This window comes from Eptesicus fuscus, chromosome 14, assembly GCF_027574615.1.
Source record: "Eptesicus fuscus isolate TK198812 chromosome 14, DD_ASM_mEF_20220401, whole genome shotgun sequence".
Classification (NCBI taxonomy): Eukaryota; Metazoa; Chordata; class Mammalia; order Chiroptera; family Vespertilionidae; genus Eptesicus; species Eptesicus fuscus.
In genome coordinates this window covers 21168554-21181917 of record NC_072486.1, presented here as the reverse complement: position 1 = coordinate 21181917, position 13364 = coordinate 21168554, and the positions used below count along the sequence as shown (strand labels likewise).

The window sequence follows — 13364 nt, the reverse complement described above, 5'->3', positions numbered from 1 at the left end:
AAACCCAGTGTCCCTAACGCCGTAACGACCAAAGACCGGTCACCAGAAGGCTGTGTGCAGTGAGGTGCGCACAGGTGGGCAGGGCTGCGTGTGTGGCAAGGCGCACGTGGGCGGGTGGGGACTTGACTCTAGGTCTCACAGAGTGGCGCAGCTCAGGTGAGTCCCGCAGCGCGGCAGGGTATGGGGTCCCGAGTCTCGGGCAATTTCCCGTGGGCCTGGGTCTCATGCAATTTCACGCGCTGGGTCACTAGTTGGTTAATAAAATTATACAGGTTTCAGGTGTATAATTTTATAATACATCATCTGTATACTGTATAGTGTGTTTACCACTGCAAGTCAAGTCTCCTTTCATCACCATTTATTCACCCTTTACTTTCTTCTACCTTTAAGTAGTTAAAATTAATTATTAATTTTAATCATTAAACTCCAGTCCAATTTGATGGAAAGATGTGCTTTCTATCCCTACTGGCTTTTTTACTGACCCAGCATTTGACCACTTCTGATAAAGTGCAAGGCTGTTTTCTCTTATACTTGCCATTTCAAGTAGTAGTTAACACTTACTGGGAATTTTGTATATCATTACTAGAGGCATGGTACACAAAATTCATGCACTCGGGAGGAGAGGGGGTGGTGTCTCCCAGCTTGGCCTGTGCTTTCTCACAGTCCAGGAGCCCTCAGGGGATGTCTGACTGACGGCTTAGGCCCACTCCCCGGGCCGTCAGTCAGACATCCTTAGTGCTGCCATGGAGGTGAGAGAGGCTCCCGCCACAGCCACTGCACTTGCCAGCCTTGAGCCCAGCTTCTGGCTGAGCAGTGCTCCCCCTGTGGGAGCACACTGACCACCAGGGGGCAGCTCCTGTGTTGAGCATCTGCCCCCTGGTGGTCAGTGCGTGTCATAGCAACCGGTTGTTCCCCCGTTCAGTCGATTTGCATATTAGCCTTTTATTATATAGGATCATTAAGTGGTAAGCAAATTACTGGTTACTTAACTTTCATCTGAGGCTTCAGCTAAATCTATACTACTTTAAAAAAGAAAACTCTTTTTAAAATTCTATTTCTTTGCTAAGGCATTGCTATGCAAAAGAACATGGGCTCAATCCTGAGAGTTTACAAACCCAAAACAAACACACACAGAAGACAGATCATGGTATCTGATGTCAGATTTTTAAGGCCAGAGTAAAATTGTGATTACTACAAACCATCAGTGAAAAATAACCCTCTGCCTTAAATTAAAGAAAAATTTCGTCTTTACAACAAATTAAATAGAGAATCTCAATTCAATTATAGGAAACAAACTCCTACCAACATTGTTAGATTATCCTAATTGTAAAGTAAGAGACCTTAGATTTAAGCATAATATCCAACCTAATTATATTCCAAACACATTAAATAGCGGAGCATTCTACAGGAAGGAAACTTAGTTGATTTATTGCTTAAATTATGGAAAAACAACTCAGTTATAGAGTGTATTTTTGCATTTAAAAGATCAGCTTTTTCATGTAATGGCTGTGTAATTGGTGTTAAGAAGCAGATTCCAGTTCCAGAGAGTGATCACGCTTCTGAAATTGCATTCTCATCTAGCTCTAAACATATGAATTGACATTTTTATTTTGCTTCTTTGTTCCCCCTTCTCTTACCGGTTTCTCCTGGGAGTGCATCCTGAATAAACCCTGTGCATCCTAATCCTTGACCTGGCCTATGCTTCTAGGAGAGTTTATGTATATCCTCGATCAAGCAAAATATTAGTCTCAACGATAAACTTTGTAATTTCTCTCTTTCTATTCCTGGTGTTTTGCTCCCTATCCTCTAATCACAGAGTTGGGTCTTAGGTTCCACAAAAAAACGTTTTGTCATTTTCACAACCTTCACTGGACAGCAGAACCATCCAGGAAGATTTGTAAAAATGTAATTTTCTGGGACTTGCCTTCATAGGTTGTAATTCACTGGGCCAATAGAGAAGACTTCGGAATCTGATTTCACAGCACACTTTTAAGGAGATTCTGATACTGGGGTAACTAGGGCACTCTTTACAAAAACAGATCTAGACTCTCACACAATAAATTGAAAAATGTTTGCATATAATGAATTCACATGCATATGGTAAGATATCTTATATCTATTTACATATGATTTATAAACATCTAATATTATCTTAAGTCCTTCTATCTGTACATGAGGAATTGGTTACTGGATATTCTTATTAATCCAATAATTTCTAACCATAGTGATATGACACAGTGGTGTGTTATAATCATATTTTATATATATATATATATATATATATATATATATATATATATAAAACACTAGAGTCCCAGTGCACGAAATTCATGCACGGGGGTGGGGGATGTGTCCCTCAGCCCAGCCTGCACCCTCTCCAATCTGGGATCCCTTTCACAATGCAGGACTGCTGGCTCCCAACCGCTCGCCTGCCTGCCTGCCTGCCTGATTGCCCCTAACCGCTTCTTCCTGCCAGCCTGATCGCCCCCTAACCACTCCCCTGCCAGCCTGATCAATGCCTAACTGCTCCCCTGCTGGCCCAATTACCCCTATCTGCCCTTCCCTGCCAGCCTGGTTGCCCCCAACTGCCCTCCCCTGCCAGCGTGGTCAACCCTAACTGCTCTCCCCTGCTGGCCTGTTCCCCCCCACAACTGCCCTTTCCTAACTCCCCCCCGCCCAACTGTCCTCCCTTGCAGGCCTGGTCCCCCCCAACTTCCCTCCCTTGCAGGCCCGGTCACCCTTAACTGCCCTCCCCTGCCGGTGTGGTCACCCCTAACTGCTCTCTCCTGCTGGCCTGGTCCCCCCCATCTGCCCTCCCCTGCAGGCCTGGGTCCCCCCCAACTGTCTTCCCCTGCAGGCCTGGTCACCCCAATTTCCCTCCCTTGCAGGCCTGGTCCCCCCCCCCACAACTGCCCTCCCCTGCTGGCCTGATCACCCACAACTGTCCTCCCCTGCTGGCCATCTTGTGGTGGCCATCTTGTGTCCACATGGGGGCAGCCATCTTGTGTGTTGGAGTGATGGTCAATTTGCATATTACTCTTTTATTAGATAGGATTGGTTGTTAATGACATTTAAAGTCAGTTACTTTTAACCAATAAGTTAGAGTGATGTGCAGTTATCCATAAAATGATATTTGAATTTTTATATGCTTTACCCAATGGAAGAGGAGAGAACTGAACCAGAGCCATAGTGCTTTAAGAATAGCATAATCCACTCTGAGGGTCCTGGCCAGTCACTGCTCTTGCTACTGCACCATTAATAGCCATGCAAGGATGAATTGTTGTATCAATTGATTTCTGTACAAATGTAATTGCTTGGTTTCATAAAACTCTGTTAAGCATAAACATGAGTCCTCTACATGAATGTCCCTATGTTAACTTTTACTAATGTGGAGAAAAATAAAAAAGGTGGCATAGAAGTTGCAGGCATTTCAAAATTGCTGAGGTTCACTGCTTTTCAAAGCAGTACCAAGACAAAATAACAAAACTGTGGTTTTGAAATTGGCACAGAGAGGTGTCAGTACGCCGACACCTGAAGTAGAGCACATGGTAATCAGATAGGGATGGCATCATTTATTTTTTTCCACAGAGGGAGGGAAAATATGAAAATAATATTTGGTTATGATCTCCTTAAGTAATCAATAAGACAATAGATTTTCTTTTTCCCACATTCAGCCTAATAGTCTTGCTTAGTTTTGTCTCTAACCGACCGATTGGGGAAACAAAATACTCTTGCCTCACCAAATTGACACCTTTAACTAAAACAAGGGCAAATTTTGCAAAATCTGAAGTAGAGAAGATTTGAGTTTTCTCACTGTCCAATTCCGGCCCACCGATGTTACCACCAGACCTTTGGAGTAGTTCCTGTATTTGTGCTCAGAGATCTAAAACTGCTTTTCTGAGCATCTTTAAATTACGTCTGATATTTTTTCTATTACACATGAAATGTTTCTGAGTTCTCTGTCTTGCTTCTGTTATATGTCTCTACCTGGCAGAGAACTTGCATAGGACTCCTGGGTGCTCTCACAACCCTTCCCCAATCCTACTCCTTAGAAGACAACTGGAGAATGAAAAGGTAAATAAATAAATAAACCAGCACCAGCAAATCTTAATGATCTCTGGAAGCCCGGACAAGAATATCTCAGGAAAAAAATAGACGTTTTAAATGTTTTAAGGTCATTAACAAGGTTGTAAATTTATGGGGAATGTGGGAGGTAAAAAAAAAAAAAAAGCATTTTTATTATTTTCTATATTCATAGACTCCAATTCTTCATTTCCCTAGTTGAGCTTTAACTTAATTATAAAAACAAAATCTATAGTTGCAGCCAGGCCTAGAGGTAGAGCCTGTACAACTAATCAACTTTAATTCTCTGGGTTCGATTTAATTACAAAATAACATTTGGTGCAGCTGCTAAACACTTACTAGGTGACCAACCACATGGTAACAGTACTGGAGGAGTATTTATAAGGTTTCAGCTTTTGTTCTGATTCTATCAGTGCAATTATGGTTCAATCTAGGATATACAATAATAGAGAATTGTCTTGCTTTTATACATCCCTGTAGTTGAGCCAGTTAAAATATTGAGCTGCACTACAACTAATTAATGTCAGGAAGTAAAACTTAATGATGAAAGAGATGTCCTAATAAAGGACAATAATGACGAATCCAATATCCATAGCGTACATCTTACCATTTTTTTTTATCCCTCTTTCTGTGCAATAGATGAAGTGAAACCAGCTTATATGTACTGGGAGTTATCAGTTTGCCTTTTAGGTTATAACACACATCACTCTTCAACATAACCAGGCATAGCTAACTCCTTCTTCTGCTTGTTCTTTCGTGTTCCACAAGACAACTTAAGAGGTAAATATCTGTGTTACAAAATATTTTACCTGACAAAATTAGAAATAAGCACTGATAGTTTTTACATAGCCAGTTCCTCTGGTATATTTAAGATATACCCAATTTGCACAAACATTCAGGAAGAGCACCGCAATAAGTGGGATCTGACTTTTCATCTGATAATATTTGGGCAAAAGTTTCACGGGCAATTAACTTTTCATCTCAGCATTTTATTTTATTTTTTTTTAATGTTAGCTTGCCCAAATATACCAAGTACATGGGATCCCGGTTCCTCCCTAGGCCTACAGGAGGATAAAAGAAAATTATTTCCATTGAGGGGGGAAAAAAAATCAAGAAGTGGTATCAGTTAAGGAGTTACCAATGATGCCGAAATAAAAGTGACCCGTACTGCTTCTACAGCAGCTCAGAAGGCAACACAGAGGGTGCCATCGAACCCACACGAGGAGTTGAAGTGGGTGTACAAGTGCCACAGAATGTGTTCCTTCTGCTTTCTTTTTCCTAAGTGTGAACCTCCTTCTTTTCTTATTCTTCAGGGCAGACCTGGGTAAAAGCTAGAGAGAGGCTGCATCCTAGTGAGCTGTATCTACCGAGAAAAAAAAAAAGGAAAATAGATAACCTTCGCTGCAAACTCTCGGATCAACATCCCCGTCTTCACCTTCCGGCGCAGGCGCTGGTGTGGGTTTTACCGGGTGCTGTCCTGCGCGACCACCTTGGGCTCTGGACAGAGAAGACGCCGTGCGTTTCCGAGTCGAAAGGCCAATTTGGCAGTGCTGACAGCGTCTGTCATTCTCTCACCCCAGAGAATAGCTTTCTCTGCGGAACAGTGACTGCCTCGCAGGAGGAAGCAGCCCTGCCTGCTGTAGGAAAATGGGGTGGAAGGAATGATGATGGTGACCAGATGTCCCAGTGCCCCTGAGAGGGCGCCAGAATGCTGCCGCCGCGTGTGCTGGAAACAGCAGGAACTGTCAGGGCACAGGCCCCGGGGGGCATGGTGCTCGCGCTGCCCTGCTGTGCAGAGTCCTCAGATTGGAGCGTGAGAAGGAGCCTTAGGGATGCTCTGAGGCAGGGCTTTTAAACTACGTCTGCGGAAGGTCTGTTTCCTAAGTGTGACCCAGGGATCGCTGAGGAGTAAGGGGATCTCCTTCAAACAGTAGCAGCGCTCTTGGGAAGGATGTACAATCTTATGTCAGGGCTAACAAGACAGGATAGTTTATCAAACCAAACTCAGTTGTGAAAGTCCAAGGCAGTTCAGGAAAAGAACCGTGGAAAACCACCATCCCAGGGGCTGTCTGACATTCCCCGAGGGGAGGCCCTAGAGCTCAGAAGGTTGATGCAGGAACTCGAGGGTTGAGATAGGCCCAGCGGCTCTGGAACCTGGAAATTACATTATATCACTAAGCTGTAATATCAGGATGTGAAATAAAGGCTTCTCAAGACAAGTCAACCAACCCTTATAACGCCTCTCATTTTCTTTGAGGGGAAACATACCACTTAGAAAAATGTTACCTTTTCTCATTATTTTAAAATTTGGCAATTTAATACGTTATTGGCCTAATGATGATTTAATTCTTAGTCTGTGTTACCTGTTTTCAAATGAAAAAATACTGTGATTGTTCAAAGAACCTCTTTACTGCCACCATTAGGAAGGGAGGGAGGAAGGGAGGGAGGGAGGGAGGGGGGAAATGGATGGAAGGAGCTAAAGAAAGAATGAAAGAAGCAGCAGCTATTTCTGTATTTTTAAATGGAACCAATTATGATGAGAGAAGATGAGAGAGATTTTAACACAGGATAAAGCTCAGGGTCAAACAGACAATCACAAAAGCAGGACAGATAGGTCTGTCTCACCATCACTGTTGATGCAGACAACCTCCTGAACTTGAGTGCCTGGACCACACTCTTTCCCGTTGTCTGGTTCACAGTCTCCAAGCCTCACTGCTTTCCACTCGTAGCAGGATGGCTCCTCACAGGGAATGGCTTCCAGTAAGTGAGGGCAGCTCCCAGTGCCCCCCGGGCCCCCAGTGGGCTCACTGGTAATGCGCCGCTTCCTCAGTTTGAAACCTGAATTGTTGGGGAAGGAAAATATTTATTGTTACCATCGAGGGTTGAATATTGTAGAAGGCTGAAAAAAAACCCTGAGTGAAAGGTGGATGAGGTTAGGAGGTATAAATCATATCTGCTTTAATCACTGGTATACCCCCAAACACTAGCCTAATGTGAGTTTATGAATAATTTATTAAATATATAGATGAATGAATAAACAGAATGGCCAAAGAGAAACTTTTGGTGTTAGCTTAACTACAGTAAAAATAAGGCAAGACATGCCATCTATCTCCCATCACATCCTCAAGGGCTGGAGGTAGGGGGAGGAAGAGAGAGAAAGAGAGAAAAAGAGAGATCTAGATTGATTTTGCTTGACTTAGAAAGTCTGTAGTTATAAAATATTCAAAAAAACAAATGAAATATCAAGCTATTCAGAAATATTCATGACCAGACAAAAGTGCGATTACTTCAAATTCTTCGACACTATCACATGATTAAATCTGAAAAAGGAACTTCTGGTAAGTTGGATAGTCCCAGGAAATTGTCTCTTTGAGGCTTAGTTGATTTTGAACTCCCTGGAAATTGGAATTAGGGATATAAACCATCTGGGCTCTAATGAGTAGCCACAGTCCTGCTCTGTGCCTTAGTAGCACCTCAGTGTTGCTTCCCTGACAACGTATAACAGATTAATGTCTGTTGCCATGTGAACATGTTAGAATCGCTAGGACACTATCCTTTGAAAGAAAACGGGGAAATGATTTTTAATTACCGGGTCATGTTAAAATTATCCCACCATGCTCACCACATAACAAACCACTGCATTTATTCATCTCTTCCTAGATATATCATTTGCATCATAAAATCAATAGCATTTTGTTTTTTGTTTTTATCTTCAGAATAATGAGTTCTGTTTACTGGGTACTAGCCATGGGTCAGGCACTGAATTGAGAGCTTTATGATTATTATCTCATTGAATCTTTAGAGAAAACTTGGGTGGTAGGTATTATTACATCCCCCTCAAAGATAAAGGGACAAAGATTTAGATAAGTTGGTTAACTTATCTAAACGATATAAGACTGAGTAGGGTTTCCAATCCAGGTCAGCCTGACACCACAGCTAATTATAACCACTGTGCAAAATTGCCTTAGACATTCTCCATCTGTTGTCTAAATTACCAAGTATCTCGCCTACTTCGATTTTAATCTTCTGGTACCATCAGCAGACTAGGTTTATTCATCTTTTGCAATCAATACTCTTTAGCCATTCTGGAAAATATCACAAATGAATAATTACAAGAAAAACAGAGTAGCCTTTTTAAATAACTCATGCGTTGACTCAATTGATGAGAATTCCAAGTACGTCACGTTAATATTACATACCTTTTTTGCCTTGCTGGTCATTGCAGTTCTCATAAGTACAAGGTCCCCACGCTGACCAAGGTGAAACCTCACATTCAATTGGACAGGGGATGTGGCACAGCTGTGTGGTGTTAGGAACAGGGCCAGTGCATAATTTCAAATCCACTGGTTTGGAGGCTGTTTGGAGAAAAATACAGAGGTTCCTTAAGAATTAGACAAGTTGTTATGCTCAACAGCCTGATTGTTCTGCACGTGTGGAAAAGGAAAAGGCTTAAAGAAGCGCCAGCAAGACATGATTCCATGCTTCCCAACTACGTCCTGAGAATAAAAGGGGAAGGAATGGAAGGCAGCAGGACCGTGTAGTCCAAGGAGAGGGGCTAGAAGTCCTGCAGATTGTTTGTTCACCAGCTTTACCACTAATCAGTCATGCCACTGATCAGGCGCGGTCTACCTTTCCCAGGCAGTAAAATAATCCTTAAGGTCAATTTTAATCCCTAAAATTCTGTACTTAGAGTCTAAGAAAGCAGCATCTACTGTAGGGGACTGAAATAATAGGAGGGAGACTGCAGCTTTACTGCATATGGAAACATATATATATTGTGGCTTCTGGTGGAGCAGGCTCCCTTTCCTTGGGGTCCCAGAGAAGTAACTGGTGGATGTGATGAAGGAAGAGCTCATGCCACCAAATGGGACATCTCTCTTGACCTCCGGCTGCATGAATCACCAGATACTTTCCAGAACTTTTACTGAAAACATCATCTGCCTATGTGACTCAAATCTCAGAATTGCTAAGGAAGCTAATTGTCTATGCTTGTTCATAAGTTGGCCAATAAACTATGGAATGAGTACTGCTTGCCTTTGCTTCTCTTCTCTGTTGATGTGTGCAGTTTGGCTATTATGTACTGCAAATGCATTTGACAGTTAAGGTAAATGACTAAGGGAGAAAGATATTTGCTACATATACAGTAGGAAAAGAATCAAGTTTAGTTGTATATTGTATTCTATATAGCTGCAGTTATTTTGTTGTAAACATTTTAAGACGTAAGTGTCTTGGACACTATTTCCTTTAATCAAAGCTTAAGTTCATTTTTCTGTCTGATAATTTAGAACGCCCATACCTGTGGCACCAAGGACGGAAATAAAAAAGGTCTTAGATAATTCTCATTCTCTTTATGTAAAGAACTATTCAATTCCAACTGCATGGAATTGCATCTACGTAGAAGCTCACAGAAATTAAAATAATTTAAGCTATATTGTCCTAATTTTTAAATAAAAGTACTAACTATATCAGCTTGTAGTTCAAACTCTAATGCAAACTGTGGGTACTTTCTCATCACTCAGCTTCCTGCGCTCACAGAGACACTCATCAATGCTACCTGAAGGCTCTTACATTACCACCTCTTTTGCCAATCTGACAAAAAATAGGTAATTTTTATTCATTCACACTGGACAGCTATTGTTGTACTGGCTTCTTCTTCTTTTTTTTTTTTTTTACAATCTAAGGGAAAAGAGGTCAGTGCCCTTGACTAAACAGTCAGGTATTGCATGTTTTAAAAATTCTTGTGGCACACCGGTGTGCCTCTCGTGGTAGAAAAATCGCTGGACTATCTTTAAATGATAATTGTGTCTATGTCTCCTTTTTTTTTCTGTTGACTAAAAGTGATTTTAAACATTATATTGTTTTGAAAATCATTATTATTATAATGGGGAGTCCTTTATGCCTGTAACTGTGAGGACTGTTAGAGCCTGAAGAAATTTATTTTATATATAAGGTTGAAAATTTTAGGAGGAAAAGGAGGTTTTATCAAGGGAACAGGTTAAAATATTGTGTTTCTAATTCCTGGCCATTTTCATTATGAGCATAATGTTATCTTTCAGTGTATTCTGAATGAATCACATAGAATAATCAGTCACAGAAATCTTCTGAAGCTATTATGAGAGAAATGTGTTGAATAAAGGCTTCAGGAAGTATTGCTTAAAGCAAAATACTCTTGAGACCATCTCAGCTGCTAAACTACTCAACTCAACACTGAGATAATATAGTTCTTGAAAAAGAACCTCCGTTTTATAGATGTCTTTATAGAATATATATAAAAGTTATATCATCAATCAAAGAAACACAGGAAGAGAGTACATATTTCTGTATGATTCTATTCCTTTGGTGATTTCATTATAGGTTTTTCTTGTAAATAGGGTACATATTGATTAATGTAAATCACAGATACTAGCTGAGCTCCTCAAAAACTATAAGTCAATTGCATTTTTTGCAATTGCCTACGGGTTATTTGGAATAAGTGTGAGTCAATGAATGAGGTAAAGGACAGGCCCTGGAGACCTTACTGAATTGCAGTTTAATTTGTGGGATAAAATTCCTGTAGTTCTGTATTACATAATGTAGTGTTACTGTTGATCATATACTCTCAAAAACTAAGATTTGAATTTTCTAGAATAGCCTATTCATTATTCATTATAATTGTACTACCTAAGAAATTGTTCATCCAATACAGTCTCTAAAGAAATATGTTCGATTTTTTTAAAAGTCTTATTGTTGATCTCTTTAAAATAAAGGAGAAATGTTATTGTTCTCATTGGACTTAAAGGGTATTCAATTATATTTACTTTGCATGCTTCATGGGGTTACAAAAGAATGTTTGAACGTTCTGAAATTGGCAAAACGAACGAAAAAATAAGGCGTGCATTTTTTGCAGGTCCAAAATATGTTTGTACTTTTATGTTTGGAGCATTACAAATGGGAAAAAAATCATTATAGGAAGCAAACTTAAGACTTCTTTACAGCAATGAGGCCAATGAGGCATTCTGAAAATATATCATGTGTAACCCCTAAGAACAGCTAATGTATTATTTTAAAATTCGAACATTTTGTTTTTTACATAATTGTAGATTCACATGAAATTATAACTTCACAGAGATTCTATATACCCTTTACTCAATTTCTCCCAATGTTAAGATCTTAAAAATATATTGCACAATATCATAACCAGAATATTGACACCAGCACGGTCTAGCTTCTCTCCAAAGTTCAGCGTCATCTAATGGCTTATCTATATAATAAAGAGGTAATATCCTAACGGTGTCACAGTCACCACCAGGCTGCGCGTGCACAGGAGTTGGTGGGCGGGGACAGGGGCAGGGACTTGCGCCACCGGGACATGAGGCTGCTGCAGGGGGCGGCCCCCCCCCCCCCCCCAAACCCACCGGAGGTGCGCTCAGGCCCATGGTGCCGCCTGGCCTGGAGCATCAAGTCAGGGGCGGGGACTCAGTGGAGAGCTCTCAGCACTCAGGCGCAGGGGTCTGAAGGCTCCGAGAGGAAGGGAGAGCACATAGGCAGTTAGGGGGTTTAGGCCAGGAGGGAAGAGCAGATAGGCAGTTAGGGGGATCAGGCCAGGAAGGGAGTGCAGATAGGCAGTTAGGGGGATCAGGCCGACAGGGGAGAGCAGTTAGGGCCATCAGGCTGGAGGGGAGCAGTTAGGGGCATCAGGCAGGCAGGAGAACAGTTAGGGGCATCAGGCAGGCAGGAGAACAGTTAGGGGCATCAGGCAGGCAGGTGAGTGCTTAGGAGCCAGTGGTTCTGGATTGTGAGAGGGATCCCAATTGGAGAGGGTGCAGGCCCCTCTGAATTTCGTGCACTGGGACACTAGTTTACTATATAATGTGCAAGAGTTTTTCTGTTTCAAGCATGAGAATTAGGAAAAATCATATATCCGCTATCTTCCTGGTAGCAGAAGTCTATATATTATCATTATTATTATTATTATGTTTTAGGGCTTTAACACTACTCTCTATGATGCTATAGTATAGTATACCACTGTGTGTGTGTATGTGTGTATATATATATATGGTATACTATATAAGGTATACTATAGTATGTGATATAGTATGTGTGTGTGTGTGTATGTGTGTAAACATATATATATATAGTATACCTATATAAGGTATACTATAATATGTGATATTTCCCAAAGATGTTGGCCATTCTTGTCTTTTAAACAATTTATTTATTGATTAATTTTAGAGAGAGAGGAAGAGAGAGAAATATTGACCTGCTATTCCACATATTTATGCATTCATAAATATGTGTATTTTGACGATGCTCTAACAAACAGAGCTACTCTGGCAGGATGTATATGTTATTTTTTAAATTAAATCTTTTAATTATTTAACAGGAATCATAGGAAAGAAAAATCCTCAAAGTCTTCCCCACATTCACAGCATGAATCCGGAACGGCAGTGGAGTCCTAAAGCTGGCCTCTTGCTGGGGCATTACTGATCAGGTCACAGAACTTCAGTTTTAATGGCCTGGTGGGCGAATTGCATATCCAGAATTCTTTAATTATCGGGGCAAAGGAAGGCATTTTTCAGACAGCAAATGAGAATTTTAATGATGAAAGGCTATTTGACCTCTGATTACCCTTCACCAACCTACATATTATGTAGTCTTGTATTTTATTTCTCATTTAGTATTCATTTGGGTCTGGACCTTAACATTTTAAAGTAATCCCTTTATATGAATAGGATAAGGATGTGTAACTTCTGAACCATGGGAAATAGTATAATAACAACAAAACTGTTGCAATAAAGTCAAAGTAAGGGAAGAAAGGAGGAACAGAAAAAGTGAAACAAAGGGAATAAAATAAGATGGGAGAAATGAAGGCAAAAGACTAACTTTAACCACTAAAAGCCAGAGATGATCAGACTAAATGAAAAAAATCAAATTTAAAATGACACATTATATCCACTAGTTTGTCAACAATTTAAAAATTTGATAATGCCAAGTACGGGAGAAGATGTGAAAAACACTACTGGTGAAAACCTAAGTTATTTTAAACATTATTTTTAAAAATTGGAATTATCTTGAATGGTTGAGATGTGCATAGTCCCAGGTATATAATCTGCAAAAACTATCAGACATTTACCTCAGGAACTATTTATATGGACTATCATTGAAATATTGTTTACAAATGCAAATATCTAGAAACAACTCATGTCCAACAAAAAGGGAATGGGTATTAAACTATGGATGTCAGTACGATGTAATGTTATACAGAGGTGGAAATAAATGAGCTTGAGCACAATCCTCAATAT

General features: G+C 40.5%; 1 protein-coding gene across 1 annotated transcript in view; it reads right to left on the bottom strand.

Annotated features, from left to right (window-relative positions):
* The window catches only part of THSD7A (thrombospondin type 1 domain containing 7A), a 303860-nt gene that overhangs the window by 121582 nt on the left and 168914 nt on the right, over nt 1–13364 (bottom strand). The window contains exons 5-6 of the mRNA XM_054726384.1: nt 8283–8438; nt 6709–6921 (exon numbers count right to left, since the gene is read on the bottom strand). Of these exons, the coding sequence (XP_054582359.1) occupies nt 6709–6921; nt 8283–8438 (369 nt within the window). The remainder of the gene's footprint in view (nt 1–6708; nt 6922–8282; nt 8439–13364) is intronic.